The sequence below is a fragment of the Sebastes umbrosus genome, chromosome 9 (genome assembly GCF_015220745.1).
Source record: "Sebastes umbrosus isolate fSebUmb1 chromosome 9, fSebUmb1.pri, whole genome shotgun sequence".
NCBI lineage: Eukaryota > Metazoa > Chordata > Actinopteri > Perciformes > Sebastidae > Sebastes > Sebastes umbrosus.
The window spans coordinates 27,727,876-27,750,461 of record NC_051277.1 but is presented as its reverse complement, the minus strand read 5'-3'; the positions used below and the strand labels follow the sequence as shown (position 1 = coordinate 27,750,461).

Sequence of the window (22,586 nt, the reverse complement as noted above, 5' to 3'; positions counted from 1 at the left end):
TGCAAAACACTAGCTTTCTGGAAGACAAGATAACATAATGACATTTTTATCAATGTCCTGTTTTTATTGTTATTCTTCCTATGTTGTGCCATCTTGGTATATAATTGCTTACTAAAATATATGTCAACATTTTCTAATTTATTTGGGTTATAGAAAACAGTAGGTACACACAAAAAAATAAATTAAATATTGGTGAACAACAAATTGTGTAAAAACTCATAGCTTACATAAGTATTAACATGGCGCTGCACATGTTAAATGGCATGGTAGTGTAGTGTGGCTGCTTCCTACGTCACAGCAGATAATGTGGTCAGATTCTAAACTACTTTGTGCTTTTGGACCTGAACCAGAACCTCTACACCACCATATTCCCCCATGTTCACAGCAATAAGTAACTTTTACATTTCTGTGGTGAAACGCACTGTGTTTTTTAAAGTGTACATTCTGTCACACGACCAGACTACATACTAAAACACTGTTAACAGTGTTTATATAACATGCACACGGACAACAACTAGTTTACATCACTTCAATTTTATTCAACTTTCATCACATTCAATTTCCATGTATTACACTCTACCCAAATTTCCATATAGCTCACATCAGATTCAAACATGATTTTCACTGTTAAATAATAAACATCAGTGTACCAGTTCATTCACCGGCAGTCTGTTATGCTCGTCAAGTAATCACACTGACTCTGAACACAAACAATAGTCTCCTGGTGTTTACTCAACAGACGGTTTTCCTGGTGGGTTTTTACAGAACAATGTGAAACAAATAGTGTTAATTTTGTCATCTGTGAGGAATCATACATTTACAACAACCTACATTATGTTGCTTTGCTCTCATATGTACAGTAAACAGTTTGTGTTCTTCTCAAGCTGCAAGAATGGAGGCATCATCCAGCTGTCGACCCTGAGGCTGAGGAGAAAGGAAAAGAAGGCGTTGAATAATGTTCACATTCGTATAACAATGACTTGCTAACTCAGTGGTGCGGATACATTTCTGTGAGTGTGTTACCTTGACAAAGATGCGCTGGGGCAGGAAGCGTCTCAGTGAGTGTGTGTTGGTGTTCAGGCAGCGGGGCAGGCTGATGTTGAGCTGTGGTAGTGTTTGGTAACCAGCCATCAGCGGGTAATAGTTATACAGCATCTGCTGCTCTGAGCCAGGAAGGATACGCAGACGCACCTGCAGGCACAAGTAGAATATTTTCAACTCTGTGAATAAAAGGTGTGTGCCAGTTCAACAGTGATAGCATAAATTGGCCTCTGGAGAGATACAGTATATATTCAAACCTGAAACTAGTCTCAGGTGTTAGTAGGCTTGGCTTAAGTAATGATCTTGGACTTTGTGACACATTTATAAATTATAGCAATCGGTCTAACATAATATGTTGCCAGCATTAGATGACAATAAAGAATACAAATTTTACTGGTGTGGTTCTGTTAGGCTGGTATGACCACCTGTCTTGGTCCGCTTCAGAGCAAACTCTGGTACGGTTCTGTGATTTTAGCATGAATTCAAAAAGCTAATCTACTTTTGTATCCATCAGCTGATCACAGAGAAAGCACTGTCCTCTGTATAAGTAATCTATATAATTGAGTGCTATACATGAGTGCAGGGATTTTTCCTGTTCCATTAGAGGAGTGTAAAGGAGTTAAAGCAGTGGTGTGGTTTGCTTGTGTCCTACTCCATACTGTATACTTCAGCAGTTCCTCATTAAAAGTCAATGAAATGTAGGCCAAACAGTGTTTTGAACTTTTTCATTGTGATTTATGAAATGAGGTCAAGTTAATACTCATTTCTTTGGGAGGTGAAAAGGGGTTCTCTGCCCATCTTCCTGCAGTGGTTTGTTTTCAGTGGTGGAATGTAACTCAGTATATTTACTCAATTACTGTACTTAAAGTGATAGTTCAGGTGTTTCTCAGTGGAGTTGTATGAGGTACTTATCCATAGTAGGTGTATTACTTAAGGTAGATGAAGGTCGGCGTGCGCCCAGTGTGGAGAAACAGACAGGAGTACCAACACGGGAGCAAATCAATACAGTGCTGTGGACGGGGCCGGCAGCAAAACAGATTTTAGCCACCTAAAAGAAAGGCTCACCTAAAAAATGAGATATCGCTTGAAGTGTAAGCTATATTTAGAATATTTTCAGCGCTTTATCTTGCCGCCAGACAGCCCTTTCCTTCTCCTTTTCGACAGAGAACTGAACTGAAAATTAAACTTATCTCTGCTCTCTCCAAAGGCAGCAGACTCGGATGATAAAAACAGTATTGACACGTTTCACTTTCAGTTCAGTTCGCCATCGGAAAATATTCAAAAGAAAGCGTACACTTAAACCGATATACATTTTTTTAGGTGAGCATTTCTTTTAGGTGGCTAACAGCCGTTTTGCTGCCGGTCCCGTCCACAGCACTGTATTTATTTGCTCCAGTGTCGGTATTACTGTCTGTTTCTCAATGCTGGGGGCTTGCTGTAGGTAATACGCCTACTGTAGATAAGTATCTCATACAACCCCACTGAGAAACACCCAAACTATCACTTTTAAGGACAAATTTGAGGTACTTGAGTATTTCCTTTATCCTTCTCCTTCACTACATCTCAAAGGTAAATATTGTACTTTTTACTCCACTACATTTATCTAACAGCTTTAGTTACTTTACAGATGACAGTGCTTCACGCCCTTCCTGTCCAGTGAAAACCATGTATCTCCTAGTGTGCTGATGATGAATGTTTGTGATAAAGTGAAGGATGAAATGTTCCTTTATGTGTTGAGAAAATCCTCCTACTTCCGTAGCTAAAGAAACTCTTTAAAAAGCCTCTTGGATCAGCTGGAAAATGCATCGTCACAAAGCTGAAAACATTAGAGATACGTGGTTCTCACAGGACGGTGACGCTACAAACATAATGATGGTCTTATAGAATATGTTGCTGTAGATTAAACCAGCCAACAGGATATAAAGTTAGTTAAAATGCAACATATACATTAATGCAGCAGTAACATTTATCCAGAAACAGCAGATATAATGGGAAAACACTGACAGGGAACATTTTACTGACACAATCATTCTTCTACGGCTGATAATATTTAAATACTTTTACTTAAGTAAGGTATTGACTGCAGGACTTTTCCTTGTAGTAGAGAGTTTTCACAGTGTAGTATTAGCATTATGATCTGAATACTTTTTCTACCATTGTTTGTTTTTAATAAGTCAGTGTGAAAACAAAAGTGACCTGAACTAGAAAGCAACAATCTAACAATTTTACTTTGGTTCAGTTAAATTACCACAGATGTATTCAGGAACACAATCTATTAGTTTTGACCCAGCTGATGGAAACACAGCTACATCACCCTTTATTTGCTAAATCTTAATGTAAAAGTGAGCACAGTTGTACCTGTTTGAGTCCAGAGAACATGAAGGCATCAGACGGTTCAACGGCCATCTCCACCTCCTGCACCAGAGCTGTTCTGTTCTCTATGTGGTAGCGAACTGAAAGAGACTCTCTGACTCGCCCAAATGATGGTAAATCTACATCAAAACAAAGACATATAGATATAAAATGACAACATACAACTGTTGGAGGTGAAATTCATCAGGAAAATAAATGACTGAAAAGAAGGAAAATGGGTGCATAGTGTGTGCAAAGAAACGCTTAAAAGTTCAGAGACACTCAATTAACAAATGTGTATGATGTACGTGTTGTGTGTATTCACTTGACTGACCGGCGTGGATGTAAAGTGGAACTGCCTCCAGGATGACATGAGGTAGAGTGACTGTAGTTTGGACGAGTGGACTGTCTGCACTGGAGGATTTTCTGTACAACAGAGTTAGAACAGAGTTAAAAGGAACATTCGCCACCTTTTATGTAGATGTTCAATCAGTGTTGATGGTAAATGTAGTCGACTGAAGCAATAAATTCCTCAGTGCTGCTATATTGACCCAGAAAGCAGAGTTCTCCGGCTCGTGGAGCCAGGTCGGCAGTGCCTACATGTACCAGGATACATTGTGCACAAGACGCCTGGAGGGCCATATCCTTTTGCACAGCTAACGTAGCCGCAGCCTGGGCCTCTCTCTGCTGCATTTCATCGGCCGTATACTCAAATAAATAAGGCTGAATATCCGAGTCAGGCAGAACACTGTAAAATGTATCCTTGTCCATAACATCCTCTGCACTCATATTTTGAGATGCCGTTTTCACTGTGGGAAACGTAGCGAAGAGAACAAGAAGTCCTGTTTTGAGCATCATCTAGAACACGCCCCCTGGCTACCCAGAGGCGGAGACTAGAAATCCAAGCTGAACCAGGCCCCCCAGGAAGAGCGCGGGACTTTGAGGCCAATTTTCGTAGTGGCCAAACGGTCGAATTAAAACTTCTGTGTCCATCACGTGATGCCATTGGGCCTAAAATGACTTTTCCTATAGACTTATATTTGGAAAGAGACGTCTGTAAATCAGCAGATAATTTGTTTTCATTTCCCAGTATGAATACTCTAATAGTCCTTATTTAAATCATTAGGTCCTAAAAGTTGTAAAACCCACTAATAACTGAATCCAGAGTTATTTTCCTTCCTCCGTTCATGTGAATGAGACCCAAACTGAGGCTGGAGCGAGGGTTGGGAGGCGGAGTTAAAGGAAACATAGCGCCTGCTCTATGGGCCCAACGGATGCCGAAGATCGCCGGATGATCTGGGTACTGAATCACTCGGCAGTCAAGACATTTTGGCATCATGTGCCACTGAACAACTCTCATAGGAATGAACGAAAGCCCGCCTCCAACGCTGTATCCAGTCCTCTTAATACATCCATGAGCTGCAACAGCCTGTAGTTCTTCTATCACCAACTACATCACTGTCACATCAAATGACGGCGCCAGATGCAGGGAGAACAACAGATTTTGCAGCGACAAACAGGGTTTCTGGGTCAGTATAGCAGCACTGAGGAAATCTATTGCTTCAGTTGTCTACATCGCAACAAAGGTGGCAAATTTAAGAGCTTTACAAGCCTGCTCAAAGCCACTGATCACTGCTCTCAAACTGAGTATGTTTGTGTGTGTTTGTGTGTACATACCTCCTCCATGATATCAGGTACTGTCCTGTAGCTACAGCGTTATTGCCGTTGGTCAGTGGTGGACACCGGAGACAAAAACACTCACTGGCACACTCGTCTGTCTGCAAAACAACTGAAGACACACACACAATTAGAGCTGTCCTCGACAAAAAAAAAAAACATAGTCAACTTACACTCATACGATTATTTTGACTAATCGATATCTTGATTTTATCGATAGATTAAAGTTTCCCCACAAAGAATCACACAAAAGCACCATTTTAAATCTTGTGTTTATAAGAGATTTGCTCATAATTTTCTTAGAAAAAAAAAGTCATTCAGCATGACAAAGAAAAATGTCTAATCGACTAAAGAAATCTTATCCAACTAAGACCAAAACGGCCAAATAGTCGACTAATCGATTAGGAGGGGGCAGCCCTACACACTACATAGTATAGTCATAGGATTTACATTTTTTTTTTTTTTTTTCATTACAACTATGACAGTAAAAAAGTCTTTGTAAGATAACAGTAAAAACTAGTCAGGTACCTTCCTGTAGCTGTGACTGAAGCTGTGGTGTGTTTGTGCTCATAGTAAGCAGCTGCAGAGAGGAGGAGGCCAGCAGAAGAGGCCAGGGAGACGATGACAGGATGTCTGTCATCAACAGGAAGGGGATGTCCACCGCTACCCGGTCCAGTGGCTCAAACTAATACAAATAAAAACATTAACACGTCATAAAATCTAACCAGCCATAATACCTGCTACTGCACCGCCACAATCTCAAGGCTCACTCTGTAAACTAACATTAAAGCTTGTTGCTAAAGTCAGTTGCTACTGAAGAGAATAAAAAATACTTAAGGAGTAATTATCTGCCTGTTTAAAACTGTTGTCATGGGCAAAGTGAAGACACAATCACTGGTATTAGTGTCAAATCCAAAGACAGGGGGGCTAATGGCCCCTTCCCCACTTCCTACCCCCCTACTTTTGGCGCCCTTGCTCTGACCACACCCATCTTCTAACTCCACCTTCATTTTAATCTCAACTACAAACCTGTAAAGTTTCGTGACTGCATCTTACAGTTGTGACGCTATCACGGTGACAAAATCTGTCCACAGACAGACAGACACCAGGTAAAGTACTGTAAAACTCCTCTGTGGTACTTCCTGCTACAGTAGGTGTCTCCAGGACTACACGTTGCCATGAGGATACACACACACAGACTCACAAGGTGAAAACACTTCCACATGCTGGTAATAACCCTAACTAGCCAAACAGCTCTCTAAAACACTAACTGCTTTAAACTAATAAAGTAGCAGCTACCAACCTTTGTGGACACAAACTTGACAGACACCTCAAATGGGACCACCGTCTCTATGGTAACCGTCTCATCCTGAAAGACAACGAGAGGAGTAAAGATGAAAAAATCCCTGGGCATGTATAGTTTAAACATGTACTCTACAACATGAAAAACACAGACACTGTGCTAACTGTGTGTGCAAGTCAGATGAGCTCCTCTACCTTATGACATTTGCAGACAATCTGACGTCCTTCCACTGTGGTATCGATGCTGTAGGCCACATGGAACAGGAAAACCCTTGGTCCAGTTGACACACACTTCACATATACGCATCTCTCCAACTGCAGACAAACACACACACACACATCCCATAGATGCTAGAATTACTACTTTGGAGAAGCGGAGGCAGGCGTGTATATAAGGAATTTACAATGCAGAAAATGTTGTGCGAGTCTCTCTGGAAAGTTAATCCAACACACTTCTTTTGGAATGTGTGTGTACCTTTTCGCCTGGTTTCAGATCTCCTAGAGGTACGTCAGGGAGCAGGGCAGGTGCAGTGTCATCACAAACCTTTAAGCCATCGAGTGTCACATGCGTGCTCTGGCCTAGATTGGCATCCTGGCCTGGACAGACCAATCAAAGACAAACACAAAACCATAAACTATACACTGATATGTTATGTCACACATTTGATCTACCAAGTTTTCCCATTCCAAAAGCTTATTTAGCTGCTATACCAGACAGAGGACTATAACATAACTTTTAATGGTGTTAATGTTGTGAGAAGATTAAAGGAATGGTTCAACATTTTATTTTTAAGTATGACATTTCTTTCTGAGTGAGATGAAGAGATCAATAGTAATCTCATGTCTGTGTGTGAAATACAGAGGTAGAGTCTGGCTGTGCTTAGCTTAGCTTAGCTTAGCATTAATACTGAAAGCAGGGGATGGCAGCGAGTCTGGCAATGCACAAAATGACCAAGTTAAATGAAATGGAAAAAAAACTACCAACACCTAGAGCTCACTTATCAAAACACTCTCAGTTGATTAACCTGCAGTAGGCAGAATGTTTTTGGCATCATTGGGCAAAACTTCCATAATAACCTTTCAGCATATTGTAATTCAAGTGTTCTGAGAGATAACTAGACTTCTGCACCTCCTCATGGCTCTGTTTTCAGGCTGTAGAAAATCTAGCCTGTGACGGGAGACTTTGGCCAATCACAGGTCATTTCAGAGAGAGAGCGTTCCTATTGGCTGTGCTCTGGCTGGTGGGCGGTGCTTGGTATTTCCTCAGCTGATCTCAACATGGCTACCGGGTCACAAACTTTCTCATTTTACAGCTAAACAGTACACTACAAGATGTTTATGAAAACACTTGAGGAGAGAAATAGGCATTACAGTAACAAAATATTGATTCATATTTGATCAGCGCTGCCTAGTTTGACCGTTTGATCGGAGTTTGCGAGTGATTCCAGATCAGCTCTGATTGGTTGTTTTCCTCCGGTCTATGAAATATTGTAGATGCCATTGGGAGCACCGGAGGACACAGAGACACATGATTTTTTTCAGATTCCCTGTCTCATGCGCTTCTTTTAGAATAAAGTGACTGTTTTATAAAAATAACTTTTTTTTTTTTTTTTAAATCATATTTGCTCCGTTTCTACCCGATGCAGCTTTAATCCGTACACAAAGAGAAATGTAAAAACAACCATTTGTGGTTATAGCAGGAGTTTCGTGCTGTACTTGTATAGTGTACCTGGTTTGAGGCCAGCTGTCAGTTTGACATCCCTTGCCACGCCCCCCTCCTGTGATTGGATAGTGAGGCTGATGCAGTACATTTCATTGTTGAGTGCAGGAGGCTGGTGGTTCAGCTGAACGGATATCTTTGGGACTCTGGAGATGATCCTGAACAACAAACAGGAGCAAACACACCAAACACGTCACATTTCTGATGACTTCAGTGCAGATAAGATGTGATACTGTAGTAACTGACAGACGATCCAGGAACTTGGGATGGTGCTGTGTCTGAACAAAGCCTTACATGGTACTGTGCTGCATGGTCAGGCTGTCCCAGTCCGGCTCTTGACGTGCCTCCACACCCCGGCCCCATCGACGTGATGACCTGCTGGCCTGCAAGGCCTCATGGGTAGAGGCTGCATCTCCACCCGCCCCTCTCCAGTTCACAAACACACAGCGGCCACTGTCACTGCCCAGCATCACCTCAATACCGGTCATCTAAAGGTGTATAACCAGCAACACACACAATCAGTAACCATCTTTCTCTCTCTCCATTTGTCAGAGACAGACACAGAGACAGACACAGACACACATACACCTCGATCTTCTTGCAGACACAGACAGACAGACAGACAAACAACACACACACACACAAACACACACACACACACACACACACACACACACACCCTCACCTCAATCTTCTTGCCAACATCTTCAGTCTTCGCTACAAAGCTGAAGTTGAAGCATTTGGTTTTTCCCGGCAACAGGCTCATACTCTCCTGACCTGACTCCACCACACACCATTGGTTGTACTCCTACACACACACACACACACACACACACAAAACGTTATTGTTTTGTCATTTTAAGAAGAAACAGACAGGAGTACCAGCACGGGAGCAGAGCAATGTGTTATGTGTGCAACGTGGCTAAAATGCATTTAGCTGCTGCCCCCGTCCACAGCAGTACGTTGCTATAGAGATATTATAGTTAGTTGTTGTGTGGAGGAAGTGGACATGCGTCGTCCAGCTATAGTCTATGTGAAAATTCTACAACCAGCCACTATGCCTGATGCTGGAGAACATAAATGCTTTCTGCCTTGTATTACATTTGTGTAGAGCTTACCTGGTTACTGAGGCTGACAGCCAGCTTGTTGAATGATACAGGATGAGGGCAGTCGGCTCGGAGGAAAACCTGGAGTTGGATGGGCTGGTCTACATGGAAACTGGGAGACTGGAATTTGGCCTTACACTGGACTGGAGTCACAAAGAGAATGGAAACATCCTTATATACTCTTAGAACAAAACGGACATATTACAGTACTTACTGGGAATGTGTTCCACACTGAACATTGCTTTATGAGATTCATGTGTTCCACACTGAACATTGCTTTATGAGATTCATTATCAGCCTCATGCTTGAAGTTTTGAATGTTTGAGGCTTTCATTTCAAATGTAAAAAAAAAAAAATGATCCAATTGTTTGCAGTTTTTATGACATTACATGTTTTTTAAACTCAATATCTGCTCTCTCTTCTTACTGGAAGTACATGGAGCATTGCTCTCCATGTGCACAATGAACATGTACAAGTAAAATATTACTTTTAAGTGTGAACAGTTCCTTGTTGAGCTTGAGTGAGTGTGTGTGTGTGTGTGTGTGTTTACTAACCGAATGGGATGTAGTCCTGTACTTCTATAGCGAGCTCATTTGATCCGGCCAAAGCCATGCGGTCGTTCCACAGCGACCTGGCTGTGCCGACAGAGGACGGATCACACTCCGGCTCGGCGTCAGGGACCTCGTTCTGAAAACCAGAAGAGATCATTAAAATGTGTATGAATGAAATTAAAATAGATTTCGCAGGTGTGTGACCTGGTTGACCTCGGGGCTCAGCTCATCATTTGCTGGTCAGACTGTGAACCAGCTAATGTGTGACTAATTTCACTGTACAACAACAAAGTGCATGGGACTTGTTTCTTTATATTACTGTTATGGCTACCCTGTCAAATCATACCCTCATTGCACATAGGAACATTCTGACATGGCTCAATGCCACTGTATGGCTACTTGATTTGCTGAGCAATAGAGTTGGGTCAATTTCCGGTTTTGCCGGGTCCGGTCCAGTGTACAACCTTAAACCGGTTTGATTGCATGCAAACCACGTCACTGTGTGAAAAAGAATAAAAACTCAATAATCTTTACTCTGCCATTCATGCCATAATTTGCCACACCGCCTTTATTACTGCACAGCGAACTGGAGGACATCCTGAAATTAGCCCCCATATGTACTGAATATAGAATCCATTTTGAATCAGGAATCGTTTTGAATCGAGAATCGAATCAAATTGTGAGATATCAAAAGATTCACACCCCAGTAGGAAGTGTAGGGTAGTAGGGTGTAGGGGCCGGATTGCAATTGGGCCACTGGGTACCACTAAGGAGCGGCTGCGGAGTCAAGTTTGACACCTAGTGGTAAGATTTGATATACTGGTCCGGTCCGGTGTTTGGCCCAACCCTGCTGAGCATGCTGTGTTGAGCCGGCTGCAATCTTTCTACTCACCATCAGGACTTTGATGAGATTCTTCTCAATCCTCAACTTTTGTTCCTCCTTCAAGGTTGAAGCTGGAAGACAAGATGACCGAGACATTACCTCTTCATTTGGTGAACATTTGGCTAACACCCACCACAGAGAGCAGGTTCTTCTGATTAACAAATTAAATAATTAAAATCTTTACAGGACCAAGAATTACTTGTGTTCTGTTATCTACTTGTTCTATTTCATTAGTTATTCTCATGTGTTTTAGGGTTAGGTTCAACGAGTAAAAGTCCATAAGCCATAGAAACATGATAAATCATTGGTGTATTATACGGACATTTTATTGTGATTTACAGCCATATTGCTTCACACTTAATGTTCTACTTTTCTGCCCAAAACAAAACAGGTCAGGTTAGAAAGGCCTCTGACCATGGGACAATATAACTCTAATGAAACTTGGGGGAATATTAATAATAAAGTAATCTACACTGGTGGCCATAGTTGTGGAATCTCATCAAAATATCACAGAAATCAATTGAAGTTGAAATAAAATGGAAAGTTTGCATCATCAATAAAAAATGCATCAGCTTCATCATACCAGAGGTGGACGACACCTATTTGCTAATAATGGATCAGGCATAACTTCTTGCTTACCTCTGCCCAGCAGCTCCATGCAGTATATGATGTAGTCTTTAACACTGGCCATCAGATAAGCACAGCGCAGAGCGATGGTCAATATGGCTGTCAGGAGGCCCCACCATCGCTCTGTGCGATAGTCGCACATCACATAGTCCAACAGCCTGATAACGTAACACACACACACACATACAAACAGTCAGATATCTTGCTTACAAACACAGATTAAGGAAACTATGTCCTTGCAACTCCACCGGCAGATGGAAATAATGCCGTTTGGAAAATAGATTTGGTCTACTCGAGTCATTACCATCCAGTTTCCACACAAGGTGTATATATTCCATCTTTTAATTATGCTAACCTAAAGGCAAAAAGTGTACATTTTTCTCTTTCATGACAAACTGTGCAGTGTGCATGCAAGACTTTTTGGAGCATCGACATGTAAGTTTGAGAGTGGAACTGTCCTTAAGAGAGTCCAGCATGTGTTCTGACTTACTTTAGGGCTTTGGTGTAGTCTTTAGCATGGTAGTATTCCTCTCCCATCTGCACCACTACGAAGGAGACGGAGAGACAAGGTTCAACAACAGGGGTCAAAAAATAAATAATTAAATAACATTTTTTTAAAAAAGGATGCTTTGATGAGTTCACCTCACTGTGTGATCACATAACATAATGTCAACAATGTTCATATTAGGCTTGAGGCATTAAAAGGACCTGTGGAGATTAAAAGAGCATAATCATACTCACTGAGGTGGCTCTTCATTCGAGGGCACTTGTACTTCTTAAACTGGGCGACAGCATTACTGAGAAGTGCTATTATCAGTTCCTGTAGGGGCAGAGACACAGAGAAGCATGTTTTAATACAGCAGTACAAGTCTTTGAATATGGTGCTGTGATGACATCTCGCTGAAGACTGTGGAGCATTTGGTGCTGAAAACAACTTGTTTCACAAAATTGAAACCGTTGCTACTGTGATACTTTCCCAGCATAAAATCACACCACATAACTGACTCTCTTTCCTCTGCTGTTGACTGAGAAGGTAAGCAGTTGTTCACACGCACACAGGTTGAAGAATTCTCTACATATTGGTATTTAAAGGGGACATATCCTGCTCATTTCCAGCTTCATATTTGTATTTTGGGTTTCTACTAGAACATGTTTACATGCTTTGATGTTCTAAAAACACATTATTTTTCTCATCCTGAATATACCTGTATGCACCCTCTGTCTGAAACGCTCCGTTTTAACACCTGTCTCTTTAAGACCCCCACTAAAAAAGCCCAGTCTGCTCTGATTGGCTTGTGAGAAAAATTATGGTGCAAAGGTAGTTCTCAAGCAGTGGGCGGTATTTCTAATGAGCCTGCATGTGACATAGGAAGGGGAGCAGATCTGAATGGCTTGTTGAATCACATGTTTTCTGATCTACACAGCCCACACAAAAACTGACTGGGCTGTCTTATTTCACAGTTTGTGGGTTGGTAGGCAGTCACTCCAGATACCCAGACGTATGTGCACAAGCACTGACTAAGTGAGTTTATCATGATATGTCCCATTTAAAATCACTTTGTGTGGAATTTGAAACATTTTCCAGTTTGACGCTCCCCAGTGGTAGGATCAAAAAAGACACTGAGACAGATGGTAAAGCAAGGGATTAACCAGAAACTACACACATTTCCACAGGAATTGTCTCAATTTCTACAAACAGAAGCCTTCAGAATAAAGATTTGAAAGATGCTATAATAATCCCATATGAATTATAGCACTAGTGGTTTTAAATTTAATAACTGCTGCCTCAAAGCAATGGGACACGGAAATAGTGAGCTACAATATGGCCACAGCTGTGTGTTCAGCAAGTGTGTGTTCTTACAGAATGTGGTACATCTTTCTCTTTAATCTGCAGAGACAGAATCCCTGTCTTCTCCTTCTCTGCATCTGGAGGATCAATACCTGGAAATACAACAGTACAGAAGCCATGTTTTACCCAAACACGTCGAACACTGTCCGAGGCACTTCATTTATTATCATTGTCATCGTCATTGTGTGTGCGTGTACATACTCTGGTGTCCTTGCCTCCATGGTCTCTGGCCATAGAAGTCCAGTCCCCCGCTCTGGGTGTCCACTGGTTCGGGGGAGGGACAACTTGCTCCAGTCTAGAACAACCAACCAATCAAATTAAACAAGGCAAAAGTGAGCATGGCTCACATACCCCCGCTCACTGCTTGACCCTACTACGGAAACGAAATTGAAGTAAAAAAAATAATCACAGTTTTTGGCCAAAATTTCAAAACTTTTGGGCACCCTGGACTTCTAACCCCCAAAAGCCACAACGAGAACACACTGTCGACCGTCATACCAAATTTGAAGTTCCTAAGTTAAATAGTTTCCAAGTTCTGCTCCGGAAACGAAAGTGTGACACGCAAACAGACAGAAGGATGGACGGATGGACGGATGGACGGAAGGACGGACACACAGAGCGCTTTATACCCTGGACTACGTTGTTGCGGGGGTATAATTAAACCATTCACTGGTGTTTTATGGGTAAGATAGTACATACTGTATAGGCTTCCTAACAGAAAGCCAGGTTCATATTATTGGAGTTCTTTTTTGCAACTTAATTTATCAAGATTTTATTAAGAGTTCATATAAAGCAAAGACCTTGCAACAGCACTTACTAGAACTACAACAGAAAATTGTGCTTTTTTCATTCTTTACACAACCATTTCTGTCACTCTTCATGTGAACATGTGGGACACTATGAATGTCTTCCAGAGAGGGAGACTGTATTTAAACGTTATCGCGTCTCCCCCTCTCTCTATGACGGCTGGCTGTTTACATCAAGTATAAACCCCTTTTGATTTCCAACTTGGTCCTACAAGATGGATGTAACTATAGCTGTATTATTATCACCTGACAAAGCTGCTGCGCCAGCTGTTTCCTGTCCTGGCTGTAACAGGCAGCTTGCTGGTAATAGAATCCAGGGTTCTGTGTCTGGATGGCTGTCAGACCCAACTTTATCGCTTCATCAAACAGCTCTCCGAATGACTGGAACCTGTTAGGAAGCAAAGGACATATGGGCATTATACAGTAGATGTACAAGTCAGCCATCATCAGGGATAAAGATTTGTTCCTAGTACAAAAGGACTCTGATGTCTCAATCTAATTTGTACAAAACACAACCAAGGAAACACTGCATACATCCAACAGGTACATCTATCATGTCAATAAGAACAAGCCTGGCATCCTCAAAAATGTCTAATAACTTCCTGCTTCATTGTTGTAGAAAAATTAAGTTTATCAAAGTATTGTTTTAAATCAAGTAAATAAGTAATAATAAGTACATTATTTGTAATTATTTTATATCTACCATTTCTAATAAATGTATACAGTATGTATTCTTAATTAAGGTTTAATCACTACAACTTGTTACACACAGGGTGTGATAGGTAGTGTGTATCTCACTGTTTAGACATCCATGCAGAGTGCTCGAATGCCAGTTCTGCACTGCCAATCTTCTTTTTACACAGGTCAATGTGCTTTCTGAACTGGGCAATAGCATCTAGAGGAGTGTTGTGCTGGAAACACAGACGACAGATCTAAAGAGACAAAAAAAAGGAGAGAGACATCACGGGAGAAAGAGAGAGGGAGAGATGGAGAGAAATTAAAGGTGGTAAATGGTCAGTTACTGTCGACGTCTGTGTAAAAGGGACAGCCGGCAAGGTGACGTTTAACCGATAGCATCAATCGGCTAAAATTCTTAAGATCGGTTAACGGTTACACGGTTAATTATTAACATCCCTAGTACCTTATAGTTGATGAATCCAGCCATAGTTTTGATCTCCAACATGTTGGTCTCGTGGGCCCTGAGCTCATGAACAAGACTGTATGCAGTTCTGTAGTACCTACGGACACAAACAAACTTACAAAATAGCAGAGACAGCAGTACATCATACAGGTCTACACGTCTATACTACCAGCAACCTTTTAAATTGTATGCTTAGGTGAAAATATCATGTCTCATTAAAGGGACAGTTTACCCCAAAATCTAAAATACATATGTTCCTCTTACTTGTAGTGCTATTTATCAGTTTAGATTGTTTTGGTGTGATTAGACGAGTGTTGGAGCTGTCGGCCGTAGAGATTTCTGCCTTCTCTCCAATATAATGGAACTAGATGGCTCTCGGCTTGTGGTGCTCAAAGTGCCAAAAAATACATTTGAAAAACTCAACAGCATTGTCTCTTTCCAGAAATCATGACCCGGTTACTCCAGATAATCCACAGACCTTGTTGTGAGCAGTTTCATGTAGGAACTATTTTCTTTCTACCCAACTATACTCACCACCAACCGTATCACTGCGCAGAAGGAAGCGTGCATCAACTCATGAATGAGAGGCTCATAGCTAACCGGTACTGCAAGCTCACATAGCACCACTGAGCTAACTAACATTACAGTTCAGCAAAGGAGGACGCCATTAATGTTTAGATTTCGCGATGTCACAAGCACAAGTCTCTTTGTGATTTGGGGGTGAATTGTCCTTTTAAGTCCACGAGCTGATCACAATAAACAAGAAAACTATAATCATATCCATTATTAATCTATGGGCTCACACTTACTTGAGAGCATTCTGGGTGTCCTGTTTCAGCTCGCTGAAGAAAGCGATTTTAAACTGGTGTCTGACAAACAGCAACTGGGAACATCAGAGAGAGAAAAAGAGAAGAGAAAGAGGGCGGTGTGAGGAGGGCGGTGTGAGGAGAGGGTATTTCAAAGTATTTTTTATGCCTTTCATCCCAAGCAGCTTCATTTGTGCACACGCAGGGCTCCAGACTTTCTTTTTACACTGGTGCAATTCATTTAGGTGCACCCAAAATTTGGACACGGCACGCTATTCTTAGCAAAAGTCATATATTTTGGCCTTTTTGTATGTGGTAGGCTTTTTTCCCCACCCATAATTAGTGAAGAGTATCAGGGTCGGAGTCAATCAGAGGCACAGTACAGGGCAGGTCTTCACACACACACAGATACAGACCTGCTAAATGTCAGAGGCACCAGTGTGACCAATGAAAAGGTTTAGTCACACTTGAGGGACGAGGGAACCGGACGTGCTAAAATGCTCATTTCTGGATATTAGGACTCATTCCAAATAAGTAAATGTGTGTGTGTGCGTGTGCACACCATCCTACCTGATGTGTAGTCTTGTTGAGGAACTCTTTATGCGATTTGACTCGACGAATCTCAGTGTAGTAGTATGTCTGAGCATGTTCATAGAAAGCATTCTCCAACCTAAAATCACAAATACAATCTAATAAACACACAATGTTTGGACGAGATTTCCAGGTATTATTTGCTGCACCTGTTAGATATGCATTTGATTCATTTCAGCGTGTGTAGACTCCACCACATTAATATGTATATATATATATATATATCTGGAGGAAGCTCCCACTGGGAACCTGCCATCATGATGGTTTAACAATGGACACACCTACACAGGACAAGAGCAACATCATTGCAACGAAAACATCTTTATATTTTCTTAGGTTTTCTTAAGTGTACTAAATATATAAAAATATATATAAATATTATATACATAAATATATATATATATATATATATATAAATAAATATGTAAATATATATATATATAAATAAATAAATATATATATATATAAATAAATATATATATATAAATATATATAAATAAATAAATATATATATATATAAATATATATATATATATATAAATATAAATAAATATATACATATATAAAAATATAAATATATATATATATATATATATATATATATAGGCTAGTTACTACAATACAGCTCTTTCAAATCAGTTACTTGATTCAGTGGAATTAGAAGACAGAATCGAGAGTATCAAATGCATACTTAAAAATCATTAACACCGCATTACATTAGATTGCACTACATCTACTGTAGGTTCAGTTTTCAATCCATCCATCGGCTGACACTCGACGTGTATAAAAGGTGTTTCATTTTCCAGACTGGTTTTAAAGTTCAAGTCCGTCGTGAAGACCTTACTTCAAAAGTTCTTGTCACAAAAGGTGTTGCATAAACAGGATATGAAGTCTTTTGCATACAGCGGTCTGCAGAGTGGACTCAGACTCATGTCTCTCTCCTCGCCATATATATATATATATATATATATATATTTATTTATATATATATATATATATATATATATACACTGTATATATTAGGGCTGCAAATGTATGCACGATTGCATATCAATTAATCACAGAACACACACAGAAACTTCAATTAGATTAAACTGGAGAGCCAAATGGTGGATGCAATTAAATTGCAAAATATCTATCTATATGTACAAAAATACATATCTTTATGGCATTAGTGAATTGGTAACTACCTTATAATGTAGCCCACTAAGTGGTCGGTGTGTGGCAGTACGAAGAGACTCTTGCCAGACAGATCACAGGCGCTACAGAGAGCTGCTGCTCTCTCTGATGCTACCAGGTCCTCTCCTGTACAAACAAAAAATGAAGTGAACAAACTGGGAACAAGTTTTACAGAATTTTTAGATAATTAGAAACTGCTCAAATGTTTTTTACATGTGGGACCCTTGTTTATAAAATGTACAACACAATTGTGTACTGCTGACGGAGGTAAGGACATACTGAAGATACATGTTGAAACTCATGTGGATGGGATATGATACATATGCATTACCTAATATGATTCAGTAGTATAGGTGTTTACCTGGAGGTAGAGGAGTTTTCTTCTGGATTAGAACCACAGCCGTCTTGGTGTTCCTGCCCTGAAGACTCGTCCTAAAAACAAACACAACACAACACAGATGGGTGCAGATGAGATTTACTGCAGTTATGTTTCTGCTAGGGGTGTCAAGACCTGATCTGCAGGATAGTGTCAGCTATATAAAGCCCTGTCTGTTCCCAATGCTTTCCTTCTTTTTTCCAGGTATGACAGCTTTGAGAAACGCTTTCACTACTAAAGTCACTGAATACTTTAACAAGTTTTGGAAAAATGGAGTAAGAAACACATTTACTATGCTACAACAACAATAACAGTAAGAGTTGCATGACCTAGCATCTATTTTAAGTTATTATATTGTCAATGTAATAAGTGGAAATGGTGGTATGTTGGTAGATGGTAGTTATGGAAATACTAACACTATTTTTAGTGAAACTGAAGAACAAATGTTGAAAATATCTATCTGATGACAAAAACCAACCAGCGGAACAGACCCCAACATAATGTGTGCAGTATATCAAATAGTTTAGTAAAACATACTAAATCCTAAAGCATCTACCTACTCTCTCACTGCTAGTCACCCAATAATATAATAAAAACATATGCTTACCTGACAATCTCCACTTTAGTTGCACATTCAGATTGTTTCTCTTTCCACTGAGGGTCGTCCCAGTCCAGTTCGTAGAATAGAACAACCAAAGCTGGTACCAGGTTCAGATGTTTATTCATCCAACCTGTTTTCAGGATGCCTTTAGGGATGTACCACTCATAGGACGTTCGCTAGACAGGCAGACAGAGTAAACTATTTAGAAAAAAAAGGTATCCATACTGCACAAACTGCAGCACTGATCTCACACATGAAGATTTCACAACTCTTTTGTTTTCCCACATCTTAGTATTGATGCAGTAATCTGCAAGTGAGCAAATGAAAACTGAAACTGAGTTCCAATTCCATGTCATAGATTGGGTTTGTTGGGATATTACATTGTCTTTGTTTGTTGATGGGACTTCTAGATCTCTCCATCCACTGCTCACCTTAGTGCGACATTTGGGGTATTCGTGGTCTCCTGGAAGGACTTTGAAAGAGATAGGAACTCTGTCAGCTCGCCGGTTGGCACAGAAGGCGTCCCAAATGGCCCGGTGCACGGCATTGTACACCACATCCAGACCGGTTAAAGCCACAAAGGCCATAGGCCGACAACATAGCTCTGGAGGAAGCTCCCACTGGGAACCTGCCATCATGATGGTTTAACAATGGATACACCTACACAGGACAAGAGCAACATCATTGCAACGAAAACATCTTTATATTTTCTTAGGTTTTCTTAAGTGTACTAAATATCCTAGTATAGCAAGGTTATCAAGGTTATCAGCAGACTGAGGAACAGTTTTTCCCCCAGGCCATCAGACTTTTAAATAGATAATTCACACGACTTCATACCTTCTCACACAAAAACATATCTTATACTGTATATACTGTATATGTTCTTAATATGCCTGTATATGTTCTCAATATGACCTTGTACAAAGTATTACCTTTTATAATTGTAATGTAAATGTAATATAACTTATTATTTTAATGGAGCTTCCCAGCAAAAAGTATTTCACACCATTGTACCTGTATAACCGGCGTGACAATAAACATCCTGAATTATAATGTATCTTAAATGAACAATAAAGCTGAGAGGTTTTCTATCAATAGTCTATTGTGTTCTACATTTTGGGGTCAAACTGAACAAGGTGTTTTAAATTGTATTCGACTAAATTACATTTATTGACATTGAATTAATTTCCTACACGAAGACAGCGGGGTATCATGACGGAGTTATAACACAAAATCCTCATCGAACCACCAAGCAGGAACAGACAGAGCCTTTATGGACCTTATGAACTTGCAGGTCACAAGACTAGGAGCTTAGCAGTAACGTTAGTTAGCTGGTAACAGTGACAGCTCGGGTGTTTCCATCCTAAAGACTGCAGCTCCACTGTTCCCCGCCGGGGTTTACTAGTTTCTTGACACGCAGACAGAAATGTACTGTAATGTTTACGTTAGTTACATTAACAAAGAGCGTGACACATTATATATCTGCTAGCAAAGTCAATAGAGAAACCGGGAAGACGAAAGCGGAAGTGAGATAACCTAACTCTGTTAACGCTGCCGGCATTAATACAAACGGATCCAACGACATACCTCAGCTGCATTACTTCACGTGACGTGGTAACGGTGCTAGGTTACAGCTGGCTAGCTCGGCTGAGTTAGCTAACTAGCTGCACTTCAGATGCTGTTAGCAGCCCGGTTAGCGTCAACAGTTAGCTCACGCTAGCTGCTAGGAGAGTGGGCGAGGTTGCACAATTTTATCTAGCAAATAAACGTCAATGCCTTTATAGTTAGACACTGCCTGGCCTCGCGTTAGCCAGGTCCCAGTGCTGCTCACCGTCCGACGGAGAGTCACCGACGTGTCAAACTCCACAGAAGCACCAACTAGTAGCTCCTTTAGCAGCTGTTGCTGAAGCAACAACAACAAACTGGCTAGTTAGCTACCAGCGGCGGAAGTTGAACAACACTTCCGGTTCGACTTTTCAAAATTAAGTGCTAACTCACTATATATATATATATATATATATATATATATATATATATATATATATATATATATATATATATATATATATATATATATATATATATTTATTGTAAAAAAACTAAACAAAAACATGTATAAATGTCTTTTATATTTATTTATATGTATATATATATATGTATATACATACATGTATATACATATGTATATGTATATGTATATATATATATACACACACGTATATACATATGTATATATATATATATACACACATGTATATACATATGTATATGTATATATATATATATTTATTGTAAAAAACTAAACAAAAACATGTATAAATGTCTTTTATATTTATTTATATGTATATATATACATATATACACACATGTATATACATATGTATATATATATATATATACACACATGTATATACATATATATGTATATATATATATATACATATATATGTATACATATACATATATAAGACATATATACATGTTTTTGTTTTGTTTTTTACAATAAAAGCACATCATGAAAAATGAATCCTAATAAGGATGATGATAATAATGATAACTATAATAATGAATAATATCATGTTTCTCCGCACAGCATTCTAAAAAAAAAATACAAAGCGAACTGTTATCTGAGGATGTCATATGATGTATATGATGTTTTGCAGTAGAAACAAACTCACCTGAATGTCTGTGACCTTTTATTCAGCCTTTGTTACCTGTTATGGGACATATGGTGCTAGAAGTGAGGAAATACAATGCTAATGTGGGGAAAATAACTATATGAACTAGTGTGTTATCATATTCATTTGGTAACAGTATAATAATGTTATATGGTGTTGTAAGCTGTACTAACCATGTAGTTCTAGCTGACATGAGCTGCATTGGCTGGTTGCATTATTGCTGATGACACCTAGGAGGTAAAGTGCACACCATGCTGGATTGATTCCTTTGTGAGCAGAACACATCACATTATTACTAAATATTTACAACATGGGATCTCTGTGTATCACGCGACTCTGGAGCGGTGAGATTTGGAGCAAGACATGGTTATAAATAAAGTTTTTAATGCAGCTTGCAACTTCTCAGTATAGTCACGACTCGGGTGCTACAGGTTTCTTTTCTTTTCTACGCAGGGAAGAATGGGCGAGGACGGAGTGTTGTGCTGAGTCAAATCGATGGAAGGTTTGAAGAACAAGAATAGAAATGGAGCAGGAAGTGTGTTTGTGCATTAGTGATAGATGCAGCGAAGACTACGAAGGTTGGTCTGTTAAATAGCAGTTGAGAGATAGGCGGGTGAAGAGCTTCATTTAAAAAAGAAATAAAAAGGTTGAGCCCAAAAGCCCAAGAGTTTGAGGACTCAAACACTCATGAAAACATGATTGACATTCTAGTCATCAGTCTTAAGCAGGTGGCCAAGGCCAAAGAAAATTGCATATCAGATCTGTTGAGGGAATTGGATCAAATGAGTCATTTCAGGGGGGATCAAGTACACGTCAAGAAGGATAAGGACAGAACAGAATAGAATAGATACAATACAAATAGAGATACAGTGAGCTGGCACATAGCCATATGGTGACAACAGATTCAAACTACCGCTTTCCAGTAGATCCTCTGATAGAGTTCTTATGTGATGTGACAATTTGTTGGCTCAAATGGCCTATAAGAGCACCTCTGAAATAAATGTGTAGGGCCTTCAATCATTGACCCCATAGACCAGCTATTCTCAACCAATGGGCCGGGGCCCACTTGTGGGCCTCAGAGGACCACCTAGTGTGCCGTGGAGGACCTGCCAAATGGTTAGATTACCCTCTTCAAAATCTGACGGCTGCTATACTGTCTTTCAGAGGTTGTAGCAGGCTCAGTTTTAAAGCTACTGGTATCATAAGAAACTAAAAAACCTAAAGAATCCATTGGTCCCAACCATGTCTTGTCATCTTGTCGGGGAGGAGGCTAAATAATGCTCCAAATACACTAAATTTT

General features: G+C 40.0%; 1 protein-coding gene across 3 annotated transcripts; it reads right to left on the bottom strand.

The window, feature by feature from the left end:
* Positions 1–515: 515 nt before the first annotated feature.
* Positions 516–20,574, bottom strand: trappc11 (trafficking protein particle complex 11). 3 transcript variants are annotated; one of them, XM_037780066.1, is made up of 30 exons: positions 20,440–20,574; positions 19,040–19,268; positions 18,615–18,784; positions 17,993–18,063; positions 17,643–17,757; positions 16,432–16,531; positions 15,865–15,938; positions 15,056–15,152; positions 14,713–14,846; positions 14,161–14,302; positions 13,310–13,403; positions 13,121–13,200; positions 12,001–12,079; positions 11,750–11,804; positions 11,272–11,417; positions 10,642–10,703; positions 9,753–9,885; positions 9,211–9,341; positions 8,778–8,900; positions 8,387–8,580; positions 8,102–8,250; positions 6,848–6,969; positions 6,568–6,687; positions 6,374–6,439; positions 5,599–5,755; positions 5,071–5,182; positions 3,728–3,819; positions 3,400–3,533; positions 1,024–1,191; positions 516–924 (listed from the first exon to the last, which is right to left on the bottom strand). In XM_037780066.1, exons 2-30 carry the CDS (start codon positions 19,244–19,246, stop codon positions 880–882), a joined length of 3,372 nt encoding a protein of 1,123 aa, XP_037635994.1. In that variant the 5' UTR covers positions 19,247–19,268; positions 20,440–20,574; the 3' UTR covers positions 516–879. The 3 variants fall into 3 exon arrangements, with proteins under 3 accessions (XP_037635994.1, XP_037635993.1, XP_037635992.1); XM_037780065.1 differs by having other exon boundaries at positions 783–924; positions 20,385–20,517; XM_037780064.1 differs by lacking the exon at positions 20,440–20,574 and adding an exon at positions 20,196–20,357 and having other exon boundaries at positions 783–924.
* Between the last annotated feature and the right edge of the window lie 2,012 nt (positions 20,575–22,586).